A 24810-nucleotide genomic window follows, 5' to 3' on the forward strand; every position below is an offset into this window, starting at 1 on the left:
CCTCCTTTGACTTCCCAATCGAACAGGTTACATACAAATGCCCTCAGGCTCTCATTTTCTTTCTTCCCCCCTCTCACTGTGTTTTTGTCTCTATGCAGTCACCTTCCTCCATCAGTTAAGCAAGAAATACTGTAGCTGCGTTCTCTTAAGCTTCTTATCTCTTTGACAACACAGTCAGGCACTGTTAATCTTGTCTTTTGTCTGGGTTGGTCAGATTCCTCCCAGGATGGTTGTTAAGTAAACACATGGTCTGGAACCTGTCCAGGCGTAGGCAAAATGAAACCTGGGAGGCAAAAGGCATCTGCAACTTAATTCCCACCTTGCCTATTATTGACAAAATAAAAAGGCGCAGGGTTCGTGTGTGGCCAACAACTGGAAACTGTATTTAGTAGATAGTAATTCATTGATTGACATATTCAGAATGTGTTAAAATGAAGAGAAAGTATTTCATTGTTTCTATTTAGTTATTTAATACCCACAGAGTATCTTATTTTATTCTCCAATCCTGAATGAGTGTAAGGATGATAAATGTGTAAATTAGGAAATGTCTACCTTTACATCACAACTTAAAGATGTTGACTAAAGTCTGGACTAAAATAATACTTAAATACTCAACCAAAACAAAGTTGTTTTGACAAAGTGTTCATTTTCCGTTCATTTTCCAATGAAAGTTGCCAGCCATGATTTTTTAAATGTTGTTGTTGTTAATCAGTCAAAAACATAATTCATTTTTAATTGATAAATTAATCAAAACTTTAAGTAAAGGCTAAGTTGTAAATTACCTCAGTCATATCTGTTTTTAGACCGTAATGAGGAGATGGAGCTTTTCCCAAACCGCTGAAGTCTTCAACCTGGGCTTTCACTTGGCTGCTGTTGACCACAACACTGGTCTACACCAGTCAATCATAGTCCAAGGACAAACATAAAAGAGAGCTTTTTGGCTAAACTGTCAGGAAAGCAGCCAAACCTCCCTTTTATGTGATTTTTTTTTTTTTTTACTTCTCATCTCACAAAGTTTGAACACTCCTGATTACTGGCTTGGTGTTAAAAACAGATGTGGTGATGAAAAATGGGAGTTTGACTAGGAATCTCGTTGTATGCAGCATGGCCGTTGGTCAGCGTTGCTTTTTTCACCACATTTGTAGTGTTTTTTCTCCCTCCGAGTCCGTGTCTCCTTCTCTTGCTCTCTTCTTTGAGACCACATGCTTAGCCCTCTGTCCAGCTGCCACCTGCCACCAGAGAGCCAGCCAACCACCGGCCCACACAGCCGACCTCGGCAGATGTCCCTGAGTGGACACTGGGGTGGAGGGGGTACGGGGGCAGAGCAGGCAGAGTGACACAACAAACAGAAAGGAGAAAGAGGCCAAATAAAGATAGGGGAAAAAAAGCCATTGGCCGTGGCCATTATGTTTTGACTGACATAGACAAAGTGAGTGTGTTTTGTGAGTGTGTGTGTTTTAACTGGCAGTGCCTTTTGATAAACCAAACATCATTGTTATCATAGAAGCTGGCAGATAATATCAATAGCAAAACATGCTTCTGAGGCTGCAACTAAAGATTATTTTGACGATTGATAAATGTGAGGTTATTTTAATGATTCACCAATAGTTTGGCCCATCCTGTTAAATGTGATATCTTTATATGGTATGTTTGCCTGACCAACAGTCCAGAATGTAAACACATTTAATTTAGTATCATATAAAATAAAGAAAAACAGCAAATCTTTAGATTTGAGCAGCTGGAGCGAGCAAAATTTAAGTATGTTTGGACCAATTTCTGTTTACATAAATATCAGTAATTTTTCCATTCTCAATAACGTCAGAAATATTTTGCATTTTGTGTTCTAACAAAGCAAAACATTTCCAGGACTAATCCTGTTCTTTAAGTATTCATTTATTTGAGTTAAAATATGTTTAAATATATGGCACAGCTCAAGAAGGCAAAACACATTAAGGCTTTAATGAATTATGAGTATGTGCTGACATTTCAGGAATCTACATCTTGATATGTAAAGCATACTGCATAACCACTGATTAACTAACTGTTAATAAAAAATAATTAAACAATTTGCAAAATGCACTGGCTTAAAATCTAATTAAAAAAAAAAGAAAATTGTACCTAATCTTTATAGAAACACAGCTGTGCTCATGTAAAAAGATGAATGTCACTTACCTGTTGCTGTTTTGCTGTCTGTTGAGTTTGTCGTTATTACGTAAGGAACTAAACAATAGATAGAGATAAACAGTGCCATGACTGTGCATATTTGCTTATCGCACCATTTTTTCCCCCCGTTGCTCCCGCAGGTAATGGGGAATTCATATTCTGGGCAGCTGAAGTCTGCTCGATTTGAGGAGGCTCTCCATAACTCAATTGAGGCATCACTGCGCTCGAGCAGCGATGATCCACAGCCCATCTTCACACAGCTCTACTTAGAGCCTGAGCAGTATCCTGGTACCACGGAAGGTAGGAACCTCACAGGAAACAGCAAAACAAGATCTGATTTTATCTATTTTACTGTATTATAGGACAAGTGCTTCAAAAACTGTTTAGCTTCAGGTTCACTAAACCTTTAAATGTCTTTTCTGGTCTGTTGTAAAATTATTTGGGAGAATTGTCTGAAATTGCTGTCATTACAAAAGTATTGACTGATGTCAGCGCAATTGTAATCTCTACATTACTAATTATTTCACACTATTTGACTTAGATTTTTTTTAAAACAGGCATCAATTTTATAACAAAATACTATGTTGACTTGTTGTCAATATGGTAATATTGAGTCAAAGCTGTGGTCGTGTTGCTATTTTAAGTTGGCCGTACTTTTTTTTTTTTTTTACTGAAAAGAACTATTAAATTAGGTACTAATTTCGAGGGAAAAACAAACATTTCCTTTAAAGATAATCTCCATTTAATACAATCATTCATTTCTTATTCATTTAATTGTATTACTTGTCTTGGAGCAACATTGGTGATGGGTCACGTCACATAATCAATTAATAAACCAACTAAAAGACCCCCTATTCTTCCCTTAATCCATGTGATTCCTTATCATTATTATTATTATTATTATTATTATTATCTAATGTTGTATTTATTTTGAGAAAGCGTAAAAGCAAATTATAAGGAATTTATGGATCTGTTAAATAAAATGTTACTAATAATTCTTATCACGCTGTCGTAAAAATATTCCGATTTTATTTGTCCGGTAGATGTGAAGTCGAAACCTGACACTGGGCTCCAAAGCACGGAGCAATCAGGGCAGGAGCTCATGAATGGCCACTCGTCCAACGATACGGAGGAGATGGAGGATGAAGATGACTCGGACAGCAGCAGCCCTCCACTTCCCTACCTACAAGCTCCTGCACCAGACGGCTGCTGCTTAATAGACGGTAAATTCTCATCACATTTATATTAAAGGATAGACACTTTTCAAAAGCATGTCAGAAGAAAATACAAGCTTACTGACAATATTAAATGATTATAAACAATACTCCAAGTGGGGGAAAAAAACAAGTGCTCCTACGCCCCTTAGTCACATGCTGGTGCGTGTATCAGCTAGTATCAGTAAATTATGATGTATCACATTATGGATTTACACAGTGAATAAAATAGATGGATGAAATGTTAGAAGGCTTTTAATATGCAGTGGGCAATACTGGTAGTAACAATTCAGCCAGCACTAGACATGTTTTGGAGGAAAAACAACAGTACTAATATGTTCACAGTAAGTTCTGGGTTTCAGCTGATTTCTAGCCACGGGTGTTTTTGTTGATGTTGCTAGCAGATTGCTGTACATAAAATTGCGCCGCTAAAGGGAAAACTACCAAAACATGTAGCCCATTTGTTTGGCAAAGAAGTGGGTTTAAGATTTTAAAACAAAAAAACTTTCTTTGTCAGGTTCATGAAGGATGAAGAATGATCTGAAGTCTGTAGTTCTCTCGTCAATGTTTTATTAGACTCAAAGCATTTCCTGATAAGAATGGTCTGAAATTCACTAGGTTTCCTTGATTAATCTGTCAATATTTATACATAATTATTAATATTTTACTGCAATATCTTTCTTTCTATATCTTTGGAAGCATAATTGGTGTGGTTGTGTCATTTGGCAGAGGAGTATCTCACAAAGTGCATGCAATTTTTGGAGAGCAGGCAAAACTCGGCAGCTCAAAATAAACTGTCAATTTAATTAAACTAAAGTCCCTCTTTATGGCTTTACATATCTCATCTGATTCGTCCGCTGACTGAACAAATCCTTTTTCCTCTCAGGGTTCTGTCAGACTGGGAAGGACATCCGCCTGGTCTCCGTAGCAACAGAGCCCATCGAAGTCCCAGCAGGCTTTGACCTGGTCGGTGCCAAGACCCCCGGCGTACCCGAGAACATCCTGGTGTGTGCCGTGGACCGGCGCTTTTTGCCTGATGAGAATGGGAAAAATGCACTTTTAGGTCAGTCTTAGACCAAGTGAAGGAGACATTGTAGCGGCCAGTTTCATTTTAACACTCCTGTTGTCCTTGGGTCAAAATGACCCGCAGCTGTGTTCAACCAAGTTCTATTTTATTTTTTATCTTTTTTATTTTTATTTTTATAGGAGGCTGTGAGGGTTTCTTTAAAGAAACCCTCACAGCCTCCTTGTCACCAACGATCCCAAAAAAATATAAAAATAAAATAGAACTTGGTTGAACACAGCTGCGGGTCATTTTGACCCAAGGACAACGGGAGGGTTAAATTCATGGTTAAATGAATACGCTCTGCAGTTGTGCCTGTCTAGACTGTAAATATCTGTGAAATATGTCAGTAAAATAATGCAAGAATTCAATTTTCGCTGCATTACTTCCAGGTTTTTCAGGAAACTGTGTGGGCTGCGGTGAAAAGGGTTTCAGATACTTCACTGAGTTTTCAAATCACATCAACCTGAAGTTATCCACCCAGCCCAAGAAGCAGAAGCACTTAAAATACTACCTGGTGAAGAATTCTCAGGGTGCTCTGTGCAAAGGACCCCTTATCTGCTGGAAAGGTAAAATCACCAATTAAACTCCAGACATTATGCAGATATCTGCAGATATATTACATTATCTATGTACATTAATTTATTTTCTGATTATGTGCTGTCATCTACTGTATGTAATGTATTTTTTTGTCACTCCTCTCTTTGTGCTCTCAGACAGTAAAACCCGTCAGTTCTCCAGCAACGCATCAACCTCCAAACCCAGCTCATCCTCCTCTCTTAGCAGTAAAGAAAACGGTGGCGCCAGCGGACACGGCTCCTCTCCCTTTTCCCTTTCAGGTGAGGCTGCACACTTGCAGCACAGATGCTCTTATTGTATGATCATGAGCCGGTTCAGGCTGACACAATAAACACAGATGAAATTACTAACATTAAAAAGGTTGACTAAAAACTGTGGGCAGGCCATCGTTATGTAGAATTTCTTGTTTTCATTCTGATTAAAACGACAATATCTTTGTATATGTCACCAAACAGTCACAACATCTGTTGATATATGCTGGCAGGCTTATGTCGTTGCCATAGGGACAGCTTCAAAGCCCTGAAATTTATGAGGTGAGCATAGTCTGATGCTTGAACCAGTCCACATCATTGGGCTGTTTATGAGTCAGTCCGTGACAAAGAGGGGGCTTTGTTGTTTGTGTGTCAATCTCCTTTGGATGCATCAATGCTTTGATGCGTATTCTGGTGGCATTTTATAATAAATAAATATCCTTTTCCCTATATTTTTTATTGTTATTTTTAACAGTGGTAGTTGTAGTATTTGATGTCAGTTGCATATCATTATATAGTACGCTAAAAAGGATTTTTTTTTTTTTTTTTTTTTTTTTTTTTTTACTTTTAAGAAGCATCATTTTTTTCCCCTTTTTGTTGTAAGACAAATAAAAGTGAAAGTGAAATTTCAATGTAATCCAATGTAAACCTGGATCTTTTCTAAATGTCATATGACTCTGGGACAGATTTGGCTTCTCTTCAAAGAAATGTTGTTCTCCTCTGACCTCTCAAAGCAGGAGGGCCTGTTTCCTCTTGGATTGAAAATAATGCTCCTGGGCCTATAGTATTGATTTGTCCTGAACCTGGAAGCTGCCTGTCAGCACAAATCTCACACGTTAATGTGTGAGACAGCTGAGCTGTGGAGCTCTGTATTGGCATTACTCCTGCAAGAAATCTCATGACCGCGACCTTCGGGTCCGTCTTTCTCCCAAAGAAGTCACTGACACTTAGAAACCCAAGAGGTTGGGATCCATAACATGCATCTCTCCTTCTCTTCGCTCAATGAAGGTTTACCTTGAAATAATGAATGAAAAAGACAGGTATGGGCTGTTTGCTCTGTAATGGACATTTCATACAGACACACACAACCCTGTTAGTATTTGACTTTTGTTTGAAGGCCAAAGGCTGCAAAAAATGATGATCAGTGGAATGGTGGGAGTTAAAGATGCATTTCTGAGCTACCCGAAAGATTTGCAAGCAGGTAACACTGTGCATCAGCATGGCAAGGGTCTGGTGAGTGGTACATTTGTTCTGATAATATTATACTTCTGTTTTTCATCTTTAGATTCTCCACCCACCAGAACGACGCAAGTAAACTCTGTCTTTTTTGGGAGTCAGGACCTTGGCAGAGGCTGTAGTTTCCTCAAACCTCTGGCCTCTGTAAACAAGACTCTACCAATAGGTGCAGATTTTTGTCAGTACATCTGTAGCTTTTGTGTTTTTATCAGCTAAATAATACGTTTAATTTCACTCTGCATTTGATGGCTGATTTAAGAAACAAACAAGACAACATGCACTACATAAGATTTAGTCACCTGGTTGCATCCAGATGCTGACGAGCCTCTGCCTCTGTGCTTAGGCTGAATAGGGTTGCTTTGTTACAGTTTTTATTTTTTATTTTAAGTGGTTCAGCGTAAGGCACAAGAAGCCTTGGCTGACCGTGGAGCCAAGATTAACCTCTGCTTTGACTCTCACACGGACAAACACACATGTAACATGCCGACACAAACACATACATGTGTGTATGCAGCAATCAATACTGAAGGAAGAAATGCTGTAATGACTTTTTAAGGCCTTGCTATTCATTAGCTCCTTCACAAGGTTGTGTTATTGACAAGCAAAGGCTACACATAACAATCAATGTTTTAGTGTATTGCGTACACAGTGAATATGAGATGGGGGTACGTGCAATCGCAGCAATATAGGAAATCAATAACCCACTGTTAGCACTGACTCATTTTTATTTATTGCCTGATCTCTGCAGACAGTTACAGATAGGAAAAATATTTTTTAGATTTACATTATAATTGTTCTGTTTTTTTATTAGCCGTTAGCCATCATTTTTTAGAACGTTGGCAGATGGCTAAGTTGGTTGGTTAACCTCATTGGTGCAGACAAAAATTTCTCTACGTGCCATGGTCACGTCAGGAAAGCAGGAAGGAGGACCCAGAAACAGACAAACCGTGGTAGACAGGAGCAGTTTTGAGGTGCTTTATCGACAAATGCACAAATCAGAATTTCACAGGCTGGGTGGCAGGTTGTTCAAACACATGAAAACCAGAGGGCAAAGCATATATTAAAGTCCACAAAACATGCAAGAGGTCAGAACAGGTAGTTAGAAACAGGCAGGAAAACGAGCCAGGAATGCTTTGCTGAACACACAACTACAATCTGGAGAGTTATGTGCACCGCCCTGCTATACTGTGTAACCTGCAGGGCACATGAGGAGAGTGGAGGTGGGTGAGCTGAGTGGGGGAGTGGGAGCAGGTGAGGTGAGTGTAGTTGACAGGAGTCTGGGCGTGGACTGACAGAATGTAGTGGTGGTGATCCATAGAAAACAATGGCTCACAGCTGAACTCTTGACACAACAGGATTGCCATGAAGTTATTTACAGACATTGACAGTCCCCCGAGGCTTCGGTTTACGACCGAATACCTGTCAAACAGCCTCAGTTGTGTACTTTGCTCTTAGAGCTGTTAGCAAAACTTAGCAGCACGCTAACACTGCACAAAAAGATGCATCATACCTGCAAAGCACGAAGACGTGTATCAGCTTTGTCGTTGTTAACATCCTGATGTTTCTATTCAGCTCACACACATCTATGCCTCACAGACAGCACACATGTAGACTTGGTCTTTTTTTTCAGCGTCATTAAAAATACTTCCTGTGTATACAAAAATATATTGTTTCATCTTACTCTACTGTATTAATGTGTGCGTTTCCAGTACCCACAGCTCTTAGGGTGAATGGACCAACTAACGGCCTGGGTGTTGATGGGCGTCCTCTCCTACTGAGCCCCTCCCAGGTCTCCTTAGGGCCTCAAAGTCAGGGGTACCGCACTCCTGATTTAGGAGACAGTCCAGGTAAGCCCTTCTGTCGAAAGTCAAAGTCTTGTATTTTGCAGTTGTTTACTCTGTATTTTCTGTCTTTACGTTTTTTTTTCCTGTTTTTGTGTCTTGATTCTCAGTATCTTCTGTTATGAACTCTGGTCCTCCAAAGAAGCGACACCGGAGCTGGCATCCCAGCTCACTGGTTCCAGTCCCACCAACAGCCGTCCCTGTGCCAGCTATTCGATCGATAGTTTGTTCTTCAGGTTCGTTCCTCATCCCAGCTGGAGGGAGTATGTTGAGCTATAATGTATTCTGCATGAATCAGTATGAGCTTTAAATTGACTGATATGTTTAGTCTGTTTATCTGTTTTCACTGTGTTTGTGAGTGTGTCTGCCCTGAGAAGCACAGACTGTTGTTTATCTTTCTCCTCTCCCTCTGGTTTTGGGATGAGTATGCCCTGATATTCTCTGGTTGTTAAGGATGATTCACCAGGTATCTCCATGGAGATGGAGATGGACATTTTGTTGCAGAAATGATTTTAAAAAAAAAATTGCATGATTGAAGAAGATTTCTGAGGCATCATGTAATCGTAGTCAAACACTACCATCATTTCAAATAAGGCATCTGCCCTCATTTTGTTCCTCAATGTGCAACATTTCTGTGACCAAAATACAACCATGAATACCACTGTCAAATGTGAACACTAGCATGTTGAAATTTCACCCAGATCTAACTTATGTGAATTATGTAAACTATATCTCGATATGTAACTCCTTTATCGTCCCCAAGGGTCTGTATTAGGAGCATCCTCTCTTCAGCCGCCAGTCCCAGGTGTCATTCAACCCCAGCCTGTCACCGCTGGTGAGACGGTCATCATTCCCGACAACCTGCTCAACTTGTCAGGAGTTCGCCCTGTCATCCTCATCGGTATGAACGGATCCGCTTCTTCTTCAGCCAGCATGTTAAGCATCATCCTGAAGGGCATACAGTATCGAACAATAGTGATAAATACGGGAATATACTGTGATATAACTCTTTTTTGTTTGTTTTTCTTTTGTTTAACCCTGTGGGTTTGAAAGGCTTGTTTTCTTTCTTTTTTTTTTATATGCCAAAATTACATCATTTATCATAGCCAGAAACTGCAAAAATATAAATTTCCGACAATCCTTAAACAAATCATCTGCAGTAAGTGCTTCCATCAGGAGAAATAACCAACATGCTAAACATAGTGCTATTTAATAGACATCACTTTATTCTACATGTCTTATTTCAAATTATGCCAATAATTTTGCACGATCAATATTCTGGAAAAGAACAAAATTCTGCCGCCTCAGCACAACTGTGAAATCTTATATGACTTGGCTGAGACCAAAAGTCACGTGACAAAAATTCCATAAATGTTTAATTAGTGCACGCTGGAGCTCAGAGGAGGACACAGATGTTTTACAGAGGTTGCAACAATGTAAATAGTTCACTAGGTATAGCAAGTGGAGCCCTTCTTTTTTCCAATATTGGTAACACTTATGAAAAACGCTGGAAGTATAGATTCTATAATTTTTCTTTTTTTTGTAAATAAATTAGCAAAGAAATTTCTCCTACTTTTGTTTTTTTTATTCTCTTATGATTTATGACATTAAAACTGTGTTATACTACGCAAAGGACATTTTGTAGTTCTCCCGTCTTCTAGCCGTGATCGTGATTTTTTTCACAGAGGTGCAAGACTTAATGGTGGCGTGAAAAATGAGCCTACAGTGAGATAAAACACACCAGAAACTGCTCAGAGTTCAGAGAGTTCAACTGTAAAAGTTAGACCAGTTAAACTAAGTTTCAGGGTGTAAAGAGATGAGTAAAGTGAGCTCAGGTAGGTTTACCTTCCCTACATGTGATTTGACATTAAGTACAGCACTCTTTCTCCAAATACCAACAGTATTATAAAAATATTTAATCCGTTCCTCGAATGAATAACAGTTTTTTTGTCTTTATTTAAGCCCCTGTTTGACCGTCACAACTATATTTAAACAAACTCAATTATCTCATCACTGCCATCGACCTGTAGTACCTGTTTTGGAATATACAAGTTACTTTCTGTTCATGTATGCCAGCTGTGAAAGTTTTTTTTATCCACCAAAACAAATATTAGAATGTACTTACTTGCCCTTTTCAATTTCAGTTTTATCTAATAACAGCTTTTCTGTTTTTTAGGGCACGGCACTTTGCCTTATTTCTATGGGAACATTGGTGATATAGTGGTTAGCCCCCTGCTGGTCAGCTGCTATAAGAGCAGCCAGCTCACAGAAAAAACATTGGACACTCTTGGCCTCAACAGCAATCAGTTACCCAGTGTGGAGATGATGATTCTGCTCACTTTACAGTACCTTGCACGTTTAGGTAAGCAGCCAACGCAAACTCTCACACACAAAAATGACTTCTATGTTTATACATAAATGTTGCAGGTCACACAGGGTAGTGGGGTGGATGAACGTGAAGTAATGGTATCTTGTTCAAACACACAAATGTCTGACTTTGGTGTATATTTAAGATTGTATACTCTGATGACTGAGGCGAACTTAGGTGCACCTGTAAACGAAAACAGGTTTTGGGTTTCATGCTTAGATTTTTACTGCAGGTTCAGAGCAGATTCCTCTGAGAGAGGAGCTGGAGCAGATCGTTCTGAAGGCCATGCTGTGCTGTCCCGGGGGTCCTGCCATCTCCCCGAACCAGCTGCCCTGGCTGGCTCGGCTGGAAGCAAGCGTCTCCGGTGGCAGCGTCCAAGTCGTGGTTACCCATAACTCTCTGGGCGAGGGCATCTCCGAGTCGCTGCGTTCTCTCAGCGAGGGTCCTCACCATCAGCAGTACCTGCCCACCTACGTGGTTATTATATGTGCCTCAAAGATGAGTTGCAACGAGTTCTGTGTGCTGGTTCTGGGTGAGTGTTGCAGTCTGCCTAAAGCATTTTAGTAATCATTTAACATGCCTACATTATTGTTTTGACCAAAATGTGAAAAATATGTGGTCTGAGCTCTGATATAAATTTACCTATCGGATGCAGGAAAGTACCAAGCAAGGGCGTTAGCTGAAGGCATGCTGACAACCAATGAGTTTCTGAAGGAAATCAGTTATGAACTCATCACAGGGAAAGTCAGTGTTTTGGCGTCTCACTTCAAAACCACCTCTCTAGGTAAGTTGTTTGTCCATAAAAACCTATGCTAATTGTCTGAAAAAAGACAGAAATGTTGTGGCGGAATAAACACTACCTGTAGTAATGTGATTTTTGCAAGATATTTTATGTGAATGTGTCTCTTATTGCTCTTTTGCTGCCAATACAAAATATTTTAAAAGGAGGAAAAGAAAAGAAAGATGAAAATACAGTAGAACAACAAATTCATTATGAATATCATAATTACTCCTTGATGTTTTTAATGCTGAGTGTACTGCATTTGAGCACAGCTGTGTCCCCACCTCTGTGTGACTATGGTGACGGTTGTTTCCAGGGGACAATCTGGACAAGCAGCTGGTGCGATACCAACGCAGACGGAAAGGACAGGTCATCCAGCCCTTTCAGGCCGATGTTAATGAGCACATCCACTCGCAGGAGGCTGCCAGCATGTCACCGCCCTCAAACGCAGGTTAGACCGCTCTCGAGCATGCTCGTTGCTGTCGGCACTGAAGTGTTTGGCTCACTCATTAGTGGGCAAAATTGTTTTATTTTTTTTCAGCCAGGCAAAAGTAAAGCATGAAAATGTCAGTCGATCCATATGTTGCTGACCACTGTGGTGACTTATCAGAATGTTACTGGCATCTGATGGATGTGGGTTAATTCAAAGTAAACTTTGAGGTTTATCACTGTTAAATTAAGCTTTTCATAATATTGACAACCACAATGATGCTATATATTTGTTTTCTTGCCGCAGAGCTTTTAAGCAAGGTCTTCCAGATCTATCCGCCCCAGCTGACCGTGGCTCGGAGCCTCCTCTCTCAAGTCTGCTCCATCGCTGACTCAGGGACCCAGAACCTGGACTTGGGCCGTTTTTCTAAGGTGGACTTTCTGGTTTTGGTCCCGCCCTCTCACATCCTGGTGCACCAGACGGCACAGCGCATCCGACAATCAGGTAAATGTCAAGTGCAAGTGTCAGTAACAAAGACTGAAGGGTGACTTTTCCACCTGCTACTAAGTGTCTATTAAAGAGTTCAAGCTGTGTTGTTTGAGTTGACACACATTTATTGATCATTCCTTGTTTGTTTTTTTGGCTCAGGGGTGCTTGTGGACCTGGGAAACGAAGATGTCTCCACGGCCCACCAGAAATCAGACAAGTACGTGGTGCGTCTGGATGGCGATGTTCACGCCAAGATGGAGGCCTTCATGAAGAAAGTCAAGCAGAACCCCTACACCCTGTTTGTACTCATTCATGACAACTCCCATGTCGACCTCACAAGGTAAAGATGATGCTCGAAACCCAGGGAGTCACGGATAAACGTCATGAGAACTGACCTTGTTTTTGCTCTGCTGATCATTGAAAGCTGTGTGAAAAGATGAGTTGTAGCCTTGTCCTTATTAAACACTGATTAAATTGGGGACAGGCGAACAGCTGCAAGCTAGTGAAAACAAACACACCACAGAGTGTCCATAACCTTGAGTTTTGGTTTAATGTAGGCCAGACAATATTAGTTCCCTGTTTTTTTCTTTATTGTTTTTTTAGACATACTTGGCTCTAAGTGGCTGAGATAGTTGCAAATGCTGAGCATGCAAAGATCATCTGTTTATTCAAAGAAAAGTGTTGTTTTTACTGCCAGAAATATAAAAGTGATCACTTCCTGTTTTCCTGAGGATTTATCTTGCAAATGACCTGGACAGTCACACCAGCAAATTTAAAAGCTTGAGCAATGGCCCTAATCAAGTTACAAACCATGTTTAATCTTATTAACAGCTATGGTAGGATAATTACTAGTATTTAAAACCCATCTCACTCTATTTTCAGTGCCCTGTCAGGATCTGTGTGCCATGGGGAGCTGCAGGGTTTGGCTGACCGTGTGGTGAACTGCCAGGAAGTTTTAGATGCCATGAACCTCTTGGTTCTGCAGGTCAGCTGCTTCCCTTACACCCTGCAGACCCGCCACTCCCGCATCAGCATTCTTAATGAAGTTCACTGGCCGGCCAAAGAACATGTCGTGAGTACAGAATTATTTATTTGAGTAATAACAACGAAAAGCCTGAGAAATCCTGACAAGTCGCCACTATAGAGTTTCATTGGAATAACAAATACTGTTTTATTGTGTAGTGTTTAAAATGATACAACACAAAAAGTTTTCGGAACTGTCAGAGAACATTATTTTGATATATTTGAGTTAAAATATTGTTAAATTTCACCTGTCTGCTGCGCACAGAGACCTGTTTTTAGCAGCTGGAGCTCAGCTACTCATCTGCTGAACTAAAACTGTACCTACAATTGACTCGTGCAACTGTTGATAAAAGGGTCTCAAGGATCATGCTTCATTTTATGGAATCATGGAAGAGACTGGGAGCTGCTGCATTATAGGACACATACCACTGACCTGCCAATCAAACATTCTGCATGAGACAATATTATATGTTTTGTAACTTTGCTCTGCTTTTCAACACACTGGATTCACAGGAAGTGTAGTGATTGTGTAAATATAAGACAAAGTACTAGGTATGGACATTTCTCTATGCCAGTTCTCACAAGGTTGACCGTTGTTAACACTCAGTCATGTTGTTATCGCTGTCTTCCAGCAGAGGGAGCAGTCTGCTAATGAGTTGATCTACTTTGGCCTGAGGGACTACAGCAGCTCCCTGCAATGGGGCGTGGCCAGCCCCATCCTGCGCTGTGATGATGCCTTTGAGAAGATGGTTCAGGCTCTGCTGGAAAGGTTAGTATCAGAATCAAAACTACAACATCCAACATCAAGTGTTCTCTGTATTGACTGGTAGTAAGAAGGTTTAAGAGTGTGAGAAAGCACATCAAAGCGATGCCTGCAATAATAAGTGGCATAATAATCAGCCCAAACTAAACAAACTCTCCCACATGTATCTCAGACATCCCCACCTGCACAGCATGGTGATCCGCAGCTACCTGCTGATTCAGCAGTACACTGAGGCCATGATGGCCCTGACTTCTTCCCCGTCCCTGAGAGACCACATAACCCCAGAGACCCTGGCCATGGTGGAGGACCTGATCAATGCCCCTGGCAGAGAAGGGTCCCAGGGCCGCGGCCACATGCTGCTGGTCCGTGTCCCCTCGCTGCAGTTGGCCATGTTGGCCCGAGAGAGACTAGAGGATGTGAGGGACAAGCTGGGACTCCAGCTGTGCTTCGCCGTGCTGCTAGGAAGCCCCGCCTCTGAACTCAATCTGCCCAGGAACTTCACCAACCGCCTCAAGGTGATAATAAACCTGAGTCACATGAGGCATTTCATTTTATTGGGTTTTCTTATCAACTTTGAAATTCTCTTCCTGTTTGAAATCTAAGTCCAGTCTCAGCCCAACTTGGATCGCTTGTCTAGTTTTAAGTGGCACATCTTTAACTTAAGAGTAAACACTATACAACAACTGTGTTTTGTGTTTTGCTGCAGGCGTGGAGAGGCTTTGAGAATGAAGACTGGGTACCTCACACCTATGAGGATCTGGAAGGTCTGCCCTGCATCATCATCCTCACAGGGAAAGACCCGCTTGGAGAGACTTTCCCCAGGTAATGTCATGCTCCACAACACCCCACCACTCATAAAAGGTCACAGTATATCAGATTATTTCATAGGGCAATTAATTTGAGCTCAAATATAGTCGCTCTTGGTGCACTGTTGCCTCATCTGTTGTTTATCAAAGTATTGTTTTACACGTCCACATTTAGTCGTCTGTTAAGTCAACATCTGTACTATATATTGACAGCACCAGCTTTAAACTTGGTGATTTGAATTCACTTCAAAATATTTTGGGCTGAAAATGATTTCACAAAATTAAAGATCTGTTGCAAAGCTTTAAAAAAAGCAAAATAAATACATGATCTTTTCTAAGCTGCAATCTTTGTCTTCATTCCTGTAGATCTCTGAAATACAGTGACCTGCGTCTGATAGACTCCAGCTACCTAACTCGTACAGCTCTGGAGCAGGAGGTGGGTCTGGCCTGCACCTACGTGTTCATGGGCGTGGTGCAGGAGCCCAAGAAGGCCATGGTCCCTCGGGAGTCAGACAGAGAGAAGGCCACCACCAGTTTGAATGATGGAGACGAGCTGGAAAGACCTCAGAGCAACGGCAGCGCCGCAACCAGAACTTCTGGTGAGTCTCTCTGAAATCCTGGAACGCAGCATTAAAGATGCAAACGCACACCATAACGGGAGATTAACCTCTAACAGTCTGTATTCTGTATTTGAGATTTTAGTAAAGTAATCTGGTATTTTTGTTTTCCCCTTTTAACAGTAAAGAGTCTGGTTTCCAAAAATATGGTTGCAATTTGGAGAAAAGAAACACTTCTAAGTTAACTTTACTTGTATTTCTCTTTCATGTTTTACTCTCTTCATGTCCTCACTCAGGCTCTTTGGTAGAGAACGGTGTCAGCTCATCCGACGTAGCCGACACTCTCCAGAGGCCCTCCACCTCCACCTCCCAACCTGAAGGAGCCGTCACTGCCGACGTGGGCACCCTTACACAAGGATTCAAGCAGGAGTGTGACTCTGTGGGAAGCCAGCTCCCTTCCAACCCTTCCAAATCCTCCAAGGCCCCTCCGTCCCTTTACTCTAGCTCCTCATCTTCCTCCGCCTCCCCGTCTTCCTCCTCCACCCAGAGGCCCAGCCAGTCCACGCAGTGCGGTAGAAAGTCCACAAGAGTCTCACCGCGGACGATCATCATGTCTCGAGCGGCGTACAACCTGCTGGCGGGGGAGTCGGGGAGTCAGCTGAGCTCCTTCTCGCTGCTGCCTCATGCAGACATGGCCTGGAACAGTCCGCTGAGGCCCCTCATCACTCACAACCTGCAGGGGGAGGAGCAGAGCATGTACTACCGCCAGTGGACTGTCGCCAGGCAGCATCACGCTGATTATGAAGCGCCACCTGGGCCACATCCACGGCGCCTGCTGCTCAGTGGGCCCCCGCAGGTAACAAAACACAAGTACTTTTTTACCCTACGAGTGCATCATAAACAGTTTAGATGTATGTAACAAAATACTCACAAATTATGAGGACAAATGATGATGAGTCTGTGATAAGTAAGGCTTTTATTTTGAAAATACAAACCGGTTTTGCTTTTTGAATATGTTATTTAGGTAATACATGTTAATGTGATGATACAGGATATTGTTGCATATTTTATGTTTAGCTCCATGGAAATAAAAGTGTCATTGTTCTTTGTCCTTTGCTAGGTTGGAAAAACTGGTGCCTACCTTCAGTTTCTCCGTATCCTGTTTCGTATGCTCATCAGACTGTTGGAGGTAGATGTGTATGATGAGGAAGAAGTGGAGGAGGAAGGTGAGGATTATTGGGATTTACAGATTTTTTTAAATAGACCTTGTGCGTTGTTAAAGATGCCAGATACATGCTGAGGAAACGAACGTGATGTTTCTAACCTGTAGCAAATTCAGAGGTTGCAACTCCAGTGAATACCCAGTGGCCTGACATTGAGGAAGTTCGGAAGGTGCCCTTTGACCCCAACCCCCGAGATCCTAAATTCCAGAATGCCAGCCCTGTTTACTCTGACAAGATGCCAAATTGCATAAAAGGTCAGCAAAAATACGCAAACACACAACACAGTGTCTGTCAGAGTTAAACATTTGAATTTGCCATCGTAAATTCATAGATGTTAAGTTTTATATGAACTTAAAAAAATACATGTATTTCTACGTAGATTTTAAGCAAGAAGGAGAGAGACAAACCCAACCCAGACGGGTGACCAAGTCAATACGGTTGAGTCGGTTTGCTGCCCACAATGCCTTTCATCACTGTGAGCAATGTCACTACTACTGTGAAGCAGGCCCTGCCACACAGGTGAGATCCAGCATGCTGACTTGCATCCAACAACTGAGGCGTTCAGTTGCTGCTTTACTGCAGATTTATAAATGCACAGATCCTTTCCTGTCAAAATACTTTGACACTTCTGAGCTTGAAAGCTTTTTGCTCTTTGGAGTCATGTCTAATGGTGATCTCTCCATTAATAATGCATGTGTGTGTGCGCTACAGCTGTCGGAGTGCACCTTCCATGCTTTCACCTTCTGCTCGTCCATGCTGGGGGAGGAGGTCCAGCTCCAGTTTGTCATTCCCAAAGCCAAGGAACAGCACTTTGTTTTCGGTCAGCAGGGCAGCCACCTGGAGAGCATGCATCTGCCTCTGGTCTCCACCAAGGTCAGTGTGCTGTATACATGTGGGAGGAAGGGTTTGGTAGATTTAGGTACATGTCTGGAGAGTCACATTTTTACTTTTCTTCCTGCGTGTCTGTCTGTAGGACCCCGATCTCTTGAAGAGTCCAATCTTCACCCCGACCACAGGACGCCAGGAGCACGGCCTGCTCAACATTTTCCATGCAATGGAGGGAGCCTCTCATCTGCACATCCTAGTGGTTAAACAGTTTGAGATGCCGCAGTACAGGAAGTATTGGCCCAACCACATCCTACTTGTCCTGCCAGCTATGTTCAATAACGCTGGAGTTGGTGAGCAGCTTACTGGCTTAACTGAACTGAGCTGTTTTTTTATAGTGTGTAGAAATTAAATACTTCTGATTTCAACTAAAATGTATTGCAAGGACAAACAAATGTGTTGACCAAAGTTTCTTTCATCTAAATTTTAGATGTTTTACAACAACAACAAAAAAATCTACTTTGCAATTGTTTTAGAATGTAAAACAATTGCAAAGTAGATTTTTTTGTTGTTGTTGTCTTGCATTGTTTATGACCATGTCTTCTACCTTGCAGTCTTTCTTTTTTCTTGCCTTTGCTGGCATATTGTTGCACTTATTTACATGCCAGCAACTATTGATCAGTGAAATAGGTTCAAACTGGCGGCAGGAAGTTGTATCTTGATTCCTACATTACTAACCAAACAGGGACCCGCTCATACTAGCATTTTTCCATAGCACTACAAGTGGTCAGAAATTCATAGGGTTGCTTCAAGTCTACGTCACTTTGCAGCTAATCACGATCGTGATAATGAGTGATTTATTACACTGATGAGCCATACTTGTCGCTTATATTTATTACAGTCATGCTTTACTGTTTACAGTAGGGGAAAGGTTAAATGTTGCCTTAGCCAGTATGAGAACATCAGCAGTCCAATAGTCTGATTTGCAAGACAGCTAACCAAGTGAACGGCCTGTCTGAAATGGGTGTAACTAACCTAAGATACTCTCAGATAGAAGGCAAAGGTCCTGCCATGACTTGCTAATATTTATGTTCAAGAAAAAAACATTGTACTGAATACACAAACATAACTTATGTACCCTACCCTAAAGACTCACAGCCTTTTCTAAACTGTAAAGAGTTCATCAGTATGTTTGTAATGTATACACGCCCTGTGTAAATTTGGCATATTCAGTTTATTGTAATTTGCACAGCGATGTGTTTTGGTCGTAGGACATCGTCGGTATAAGAAAGACAAATACTCTCACGCTTATTTAAGGTGCCACTCGCTTCATGATCAAAGAGCTGTCATACCATAACCTGGAGCTAGAGAGAAACCGGCTGGAGGAGCAAGGTGTCAAGAGACAAGACGTATGGCCTTTCATCGTCATGATGGATGACTCCTGCGTGCTGTGGAACGCCCACCACTCACCAGATGGAAGGTAGAAATTGTTTTGGATTCATGAAATTTAAGGGGAGAGGCTCTTAAGCATTATAATTCTTCACAATTGTTATTATTTTTACAGTAGTTAAATTGTGGACTTTTAAATTGTGTTTTCTCAATCTTGTCTTCCTTTTTTCTATTTCCTAGTGAGACATCAGATGGAAGCTCTACTCTCACTGGCGTGTCTCTGAAAATGGTGCTGCAGTGCATGGAGAACACACCAAAGATCTCCTTGTATGCAATGTGCGGCATGCGCAAGTGGAGCAGCAGCCTGGCTAACAGGTCTCCCAGCAATCCCTTCAGTCAGTGTCACCTCCACGACTTCGTCATGCTCAACGTGGACCTGACGCAGAACGTTCAGTATGACCTCAACCGGTGAGTGAGTGGAAGACCGTGTCAGTCGGCGGCTCAATAATGTGTGCAGTGTCTTTATTATTTGCTGTCATGTGCAGGTACGACTGTGAGGAGGTGGACTTTAATCTGAGGGTTAACAGCAGCGGGTTGCTGCTATGCCGCTTCAACAACTTCTGCCTGATGAAGAAATGCATTCTAGTAGGGGGAAACAAAGACTTCTTGGTCAAACCTAAACTCATGGTGGGTGTCTCCTTCATACATTAAAGGCCACAGTGGGTTTAAAATGAACTACTTTTTAGGGAAAAATTTCTTCTGTTCTGGAACACCATCTAACACTAAACTTCTCGTTTCTCTCGTCAGGAAATAGAAAACCCCGCTCCAATCAGCCCGTCACAGTATGTTTGCGCCCCAGACAGCGAGCAGACCCTCCTTGACGCCCCGGCCCAGTTCCTGCTGGAAAGATTCCTGCAGAGCTGCAGTCACAGACTGTTTCCAAAGGCTGTTCAGAACAGAAACAACCCAGTTCTGTCCATCGACAGCTACCTCAACATCAGCCCGGAGGTAAGAGCTCCCAGTGGGTTGCAGTTGAAAGCAGGAAAGAACCCCGTTAGCGTCAACTCTTCAACTCTAACCTGCCTGAAGACTGATTTACAAGGCTTCTCTGAAAGAGTATTTTTGGATAAAAGTCCTTTATATCTTTTGACATACTGCACCTCGGTTTCAGGGGAATCTCTTGTCCGGCCAGTGTTAGCTGTTATAAAAACTAGAGAAACCTGCTGACGGACTCTATTTCATCTTTTTTTCACAAGATTAAAGTTTGTAGAATTTTTTTTACCCTCGCAGCAGAATGCCGCATGATTTAGCCATCTGTTTAGCTCGGAACACTGTGACCTGCATACACGTACATGCAGACAATGACTGCTAACAATTTATATACTGTACATTTGTGCAGGGGAGATGAAAACATACCTGTCTCACTGCACACACTGTGCTCAGCTTACATTATCTGCATACCTTGACACATTTTTATTGTTTGGATTTTCTACTCTGTGCACACAGTGCAAACTACAAATTTGCTTACACAGACCCTAGTGTTAGCTACCCACGGGGATTGGTTTTATAACAGTTATTTCACTTAATTCTAGCCTAAAAGATGAGCGTTTAATGTTTGCTTTAGTTTGCTGCGTTAATGATGTTTATCTTGTCATGTGTTTTGTCACAGATTTCTATGTGCTACATCAACTCTCGTCCACACTCCACCAACCTGGACCATCAGGGCCTGGTGTTCAGTGGCCTGCTGCTTTACCTCTGTGACTCCTTCGTTGTCTCTGGACTCCTGAAGAAGTTCCGCTTCCTCAAAGGTGACGCATCAGTGTTGTTGTAGTTATTGAAACAGCTTCTATTGTTATGCCACCTACTGTATTTGATTTTGTCCTGTTTACACCAAAGTGGGGCAGGCAGTGTGGGATTTTATGTTGTCACAGTGGGATTTCTGTAAATATGTTCCTGTGTGTTTTGACATGTTCTTGTGATCACAGTAACTCACTGTGGTAGAGAAATTATACGTAGAAAAAGGATCCAAGTTTTGATCCTGATTGTGTCCACAGGTGCCACCCTCTGTGTGATCTGTCAGGACCGAAGTTCCCTGCGTCAGACCATTGTCCGACTAGAGCTGGAGGATGAGTGGCAGTTCCGCCTGAGGGACGAGTTTCAGACGGCCAACTGCAGCGAGGATCGGCCCCTCTACTTTCTCACTGGCTGCCACGTTTGAAGCTGTAATAGCTTAAATCTGCTGTTCAGCTGAAATAAGAAATGAGGGTGAATTTGATTCCAAACCATCCAGCAGTCACACTTCTTGCCAGGCCAGTGGCAGATGTGCTGGAGAGCACAAGGTCCCAAGTGCCCCACCAGAGGACACGTGGCCACCTGACGTGGCTTTCCTGACATCTGTACTACCACAGTGCACTATGCCTGGCTCTGAAGAGGGTCAGTGCATGTTTTAAAACTCTTGCTTCTTGCTGGACTCGTCTCCACTTGTGTTCTACTGAGAAATACTTTGCTGGGGGGAAAAAAGCACAGCTGAGATTGAACTTTGTTTTGTTGTATTTTGCAAAAATGGATGCTCTCCGATCGATAATGTGACTATTTGAAGATTGTATGTGTACATGGACTTTTAATACGTTGTGTTCAATCCCGGACATATGTGTTTTATCTCAGGGTTTCAAAAGGGAGATCTGGGGGAGGTCGCCTAAGTTTCTCTCCCTGCTCACAGTGTATGTTTGGCATTAACTTATGTTGGCACCAAAAACATCCTCAGCTGCACCTTGCCTTTTTCCTTTGCTTTCCTTCACCCTTCTCACCTGCTCTGCCTCTCAAACTCCATGAAGTAACACCAAAGCAAGAAAATACATAGAGGTTGGCCTGTATTAGATTTGTATGATGAAGAGTATCAGAGTCTACTCTAACACCAGTAGTATTGTTAAGTAAGCACATTTAAACTGCAAATGGGGACCACTTTACTTGTTACTCTGTCCTAAAAACTGTAAATGTGACATCAATAACACTGGGCATCAAAAATGTACCTTTTATTTGTTGCACAAACTCAAATAATTGGACCATATACTACTTTTTTAAACTGTATTATAATCTGTTTTAAGCATTTTTCTATCAGGCTTAGTTTTTTAATGATAGAGTGCTCATTACTTATTCTTAAATAAGGCTGTTACACTTAAATATGTACAAACTTACCTTCATGTACAGGTGTGTGGTTTTTGGCCTGTATTTGGCCTGAGGAACATCCCTCTTAAGTGTCCTGCAATCGTCTGCCAACATAGAGGTTTCCTTTTTCTTTCCTTTTTCATGAGCATATGAGCATACCGGACCAAAAAAAACCTACAGTTGATACAGAAATTCTGAAAACCAGATTTGGATTCGGGGTGCAAAAATACACAAAAGACGGGTAGTTGTAGTTTCACATTTCACGTGAATTTATCCACAACGAAAGAAAAGTCTTTTTAAGAATGTCCGGATTCCATTATGGCTTAAATATGGATCTATGAAACTGGTCTGTCGTTTAAAACACTGACTCAGACCGACATAGATGACTCTCCACAGGGTTTTATTTTTACACCTCATCGAATAATGACTAATGCCGAGAGCAACATGCACAAATATCCCAAACTAGATCATTTACATGTAGCCATTTGGTGACTTAAATGCTAGGTCATAATCACATGAAGTCATTAAATGTGATGTAACAAACAAGCTCCCTCACTGCCAATGATCTCGCTCCTGACTGTGCCTGGGTTTCTCCTCCTCTTGTAATGTTCTTTAACTCCCCGTGAATTAATGAGTAATCCAAGAAAAAGATGACACACTGTCAAAAGCAGCTAACCTGGTCAACTCCAATACTTGAAAGTAGAATGTTTTTATATCCGTCTCCACAGGGTTGTCCAAAGAATATGCCTTAAGCAATGTTTCACACTGTCACTGCTCAAGCCACTCATTTTTCGGACCAATGAGAGTGAAGAAACCATTCAACTGTGAGGCAAGGAAATGTCTGAGAGGAGAGATGAAATAATTAGATTTTGGAATACTGTACTCTTTAAAGCTTTGTTTACATTATTAATATATTATATCACCCACTTAACCACTGAGGGTTCCTGATGTTTTTTTTAGTCTTGTGTAACTTTTTTGCCAGTATATGTTTGGTTGTGTCTTTTGGCATTTTTATGTTGCTAAGACAAGAAGAATCTACCTAGATATATCTTTAACCATATGTCTGTATCCCTTTCTGTTCTTGTGTTGGATTTTTATTGAAAATGAAAATCAGGTCCAAAAGGGATTCTTATTTATTTGATAAGCATTTTTGGACTGATAATCATGTTGAAGTGTAATATTTGATTGCATGCTCAGCTCGCCTAAACCAAGGGAGCGCATCCTCTTCAGAACCATACACAAAGGCTTTGCACAAGACCCAAACGAATGATTCTTCGATCTACTGAATGTCAATGGGGGGAGGAAATGTGAACTTGCACTATACAAGTTGCCGGTTAAGGAATAAAACATTTCCATATAAGCAAAAAATAAAAAATGTAATTGAGTTCCCCTAACCCCCAGAAATAGTCCAGATGTGAGACTGGTGATCAAAAGGTTTTTGTCCAACTCCAATGGTCCGTAGACTGTCTTTCTTTTTGATAATTTAATACTTAATATGCAACTTGCTCTCACAATCTTCACTGAGATGTGTTTGATAACCATGTGCAGACCAGTGGTAGCCTTGGTGCCGGATTGATCTACCTCATGTTTACCATCGTGGTTGCAGGCTGTGAATAATATAATAACATTCCAGCCATGCTATCGTTGTTGAAAATTAATGAATGTAATAAAATGACTTCTAAATTCATTTCTTTGTTGTTGTTGTTGTTTTTCTTTTTATTGCCTGACTTTTCATAGTTTTACCTGGACATTTGTAAAAAAAAAAATTATATTAGAACAAACACAGTATAACACAAATAGTTGTCACAGGGGACACTCAAGAAATACATTTTTGTTTTTAGTGGACATTCTCCATCCTCCTCCAGAAAGCCAATATTAATCTCAGGTTTGGATATTTTACTTGGTGAAAACGTTGAGCTCAGTGAGTGAGACTCAGTCAGTGGACATCATTACATTTCCCCAGATTTTAACAGGGGTCACTAGTTTGTAAACTAACAAAAAAAACTGCGTCTGCGGGAAAAAAGTAATAAACCAATGACATTTTTCCCTTTTGGGCGCTGGAAAGGAGGCTGTAGGACAACAACTCCCACTAAGTCTATCAAAATGACAATAATAAAAGAATTACACCCAAAACAAAAAAAAACAAAGTTGGCAGTCACTGGGAAAGGGGAACAGAAACATAAATCTATGGCGGGCTGGAGGTAGCAACGTTCCCGCTATTTGCAACAAAGACAAAACACACACACACACACACACACACACACACACACACACACACACACACACACACGGTGATTGTCACTAGCTGAGAGAGAACATCATAGGTGCAGCAAATTACTCCTCATAACCAAGGCTGAATGAACCTGTATCCTTCTCTCCTTCCTTCATCCTGATCATAACAACAGACTATATACTGTGTGTATATACAGTATATATATATATATAGTTTGTGTTCAAGAACTTCTACACAACCTATGACAAGATCACACAAATGCATAATAGGATAAAATGATGAAGTGATTGCCTTTTATATCCAAAAGGTCAAAGGTTATCTTCACTGTGGCATTAGAATGAGCTCCAAAAACACGTTTCTGGACATTAGTTAATGCCATAACTCAGGAACAGAAGGGGAAATAGTGACCAT

The 24810-nt window shown here is 41.3% G+C and overlaps 1 protein-coding gene across 4 annotated transcripts in view; it reads left to right on the forward strand.

Annotated features, from left to right (window-relative positions):
* The window catches only part of greb1l (GREB1 like retinoic acid receptor coactivator), a 43018-nt gene extending 19165 nt beyond the window's left edge, over positions 1 to 23853 (forward strand). Inside the window, exons 3-34 of one of the 4 annotated variants that reach the window (XM_069157624.1) lie at positions 2304 to 2463; positions 3207 to 3386; positions 4264 to 4440; positions 4833 to 5009; positions 5157 to 5279; positions 6556 to 6672; positions 8216 to 8353; positions 8458 to 8610; positions 9111 to 9248; positions 10524 to 10709; positions 10948 to 11247; positions 11371 to 11499; positions 11813 to 11947; positions 12233 to 12430; positions 12575 to 12755; positions 13298 to 13487; positions 14071 to 14207; positions 14374 to 14716; positions 14908 to 15023; positions 15374 to 15606; positions 15861 to 16420; positions 16685 to 16790; positions 16895 to 17041; positions 17167 to 17306; positions 17499 to 17660; positions 17761 to 17965; positions 18930 to 19092; positions 19242 to 19469; positions 19547 to 19688; positions 19809 to 20009; positions 20671 to 20809; positions 21056 to 23853. In XM_069157624.1, coding sequence (XP_069013725.1) covers positions 2307 to 2463; positions 3207 to 3386; positions 4264 to 4440; positions 4833 to 5009; positions 5157 to 5279; positions 6556 to 6672; positions 8216 to 8353; positions 8458 to 8610; positions 9111 to 9248; positions 10524 to 10709; positions 10948 to 11247; positions 11371 to 11499; positions 11813 to 11947; positions 12233 to 12430; positions 12575 to 12755; positions 13298 to 13487; positions 14071 to 14207; positions 14374 to 14716; positions 14908 to 15023; positions 15374 to 15606; positions 15861 to 16420; positions 16685 to 16790; positions 16895 to 17041; positions 17167 to 17306; positions 17499 to 17660; positions 17761 to 17965; positions 18930 to 19092; positions 19242 to 19469; positions 19547 to 19688; positions 19809 to 20009; positions 20671 to 20809; positions 21056 to 21219 — 5865 coding nt within the window. In that variant the 5' untranslated portion in view covers positions 2304 to 2306 and the 3' untranslated portion in view covers positions 21220 to 23853. The remainder of the gene's footprint in view (positions 1 to 2303; positions 2464 to 3206; positions 3387 to 4263; positions 4441 to 4832; positions 5010 to 5156; positions 5280 to 6555; positions 6673 to 8215; positions 8354 to 8457; positions 8611 to 9110; positions 9249 to 10523; positions 10710 to 10947; positions 11248 to 11370; positions 11500 to 11812; positions 11948 to 12232; positions 12431 to 12574; positions 12756 to 13297; positions 13488 to 14070; positions 14208 to 14373; positions 14717 to 14907; positions 15024 to 15373; positions 15607 to 15860; positions 16421 to 16684; positions 16791 to 16894; positions 17042 to 17166; positions 17307 to 17498; positions 17661 to 17760; positions 17966 to 18929; positions 19093 to 19241; positions 19470 to 19546; positions 19689 to 19808; positions 20010 to 20670; positions 20810 to 21055) is intronic. The other 3 variants (XM_069157625.1, XM_069157627.1, XM_069157628.1) reach the window with 3 other exon arrangements.
* Positions 23854 to 24810: the final 957 nt, after the last annotated feature.

Source organism: Embiotoca jacksoni, unplaced genomic scaffold (assembly GCF_022577435.1).
Source record: "Embiotoca jacksoni isolate LCO1_2020_lvr unplaced genomic scaffold, fEmbJac1.0.p SCAF_22, whole genome shotgun sequence".
Lineage (NCBI taxonomy): Eukaryota > Metazoa > Chordata > Actinopteri > Embiotocidae > Embiotoca > Embiotoca jacksoni.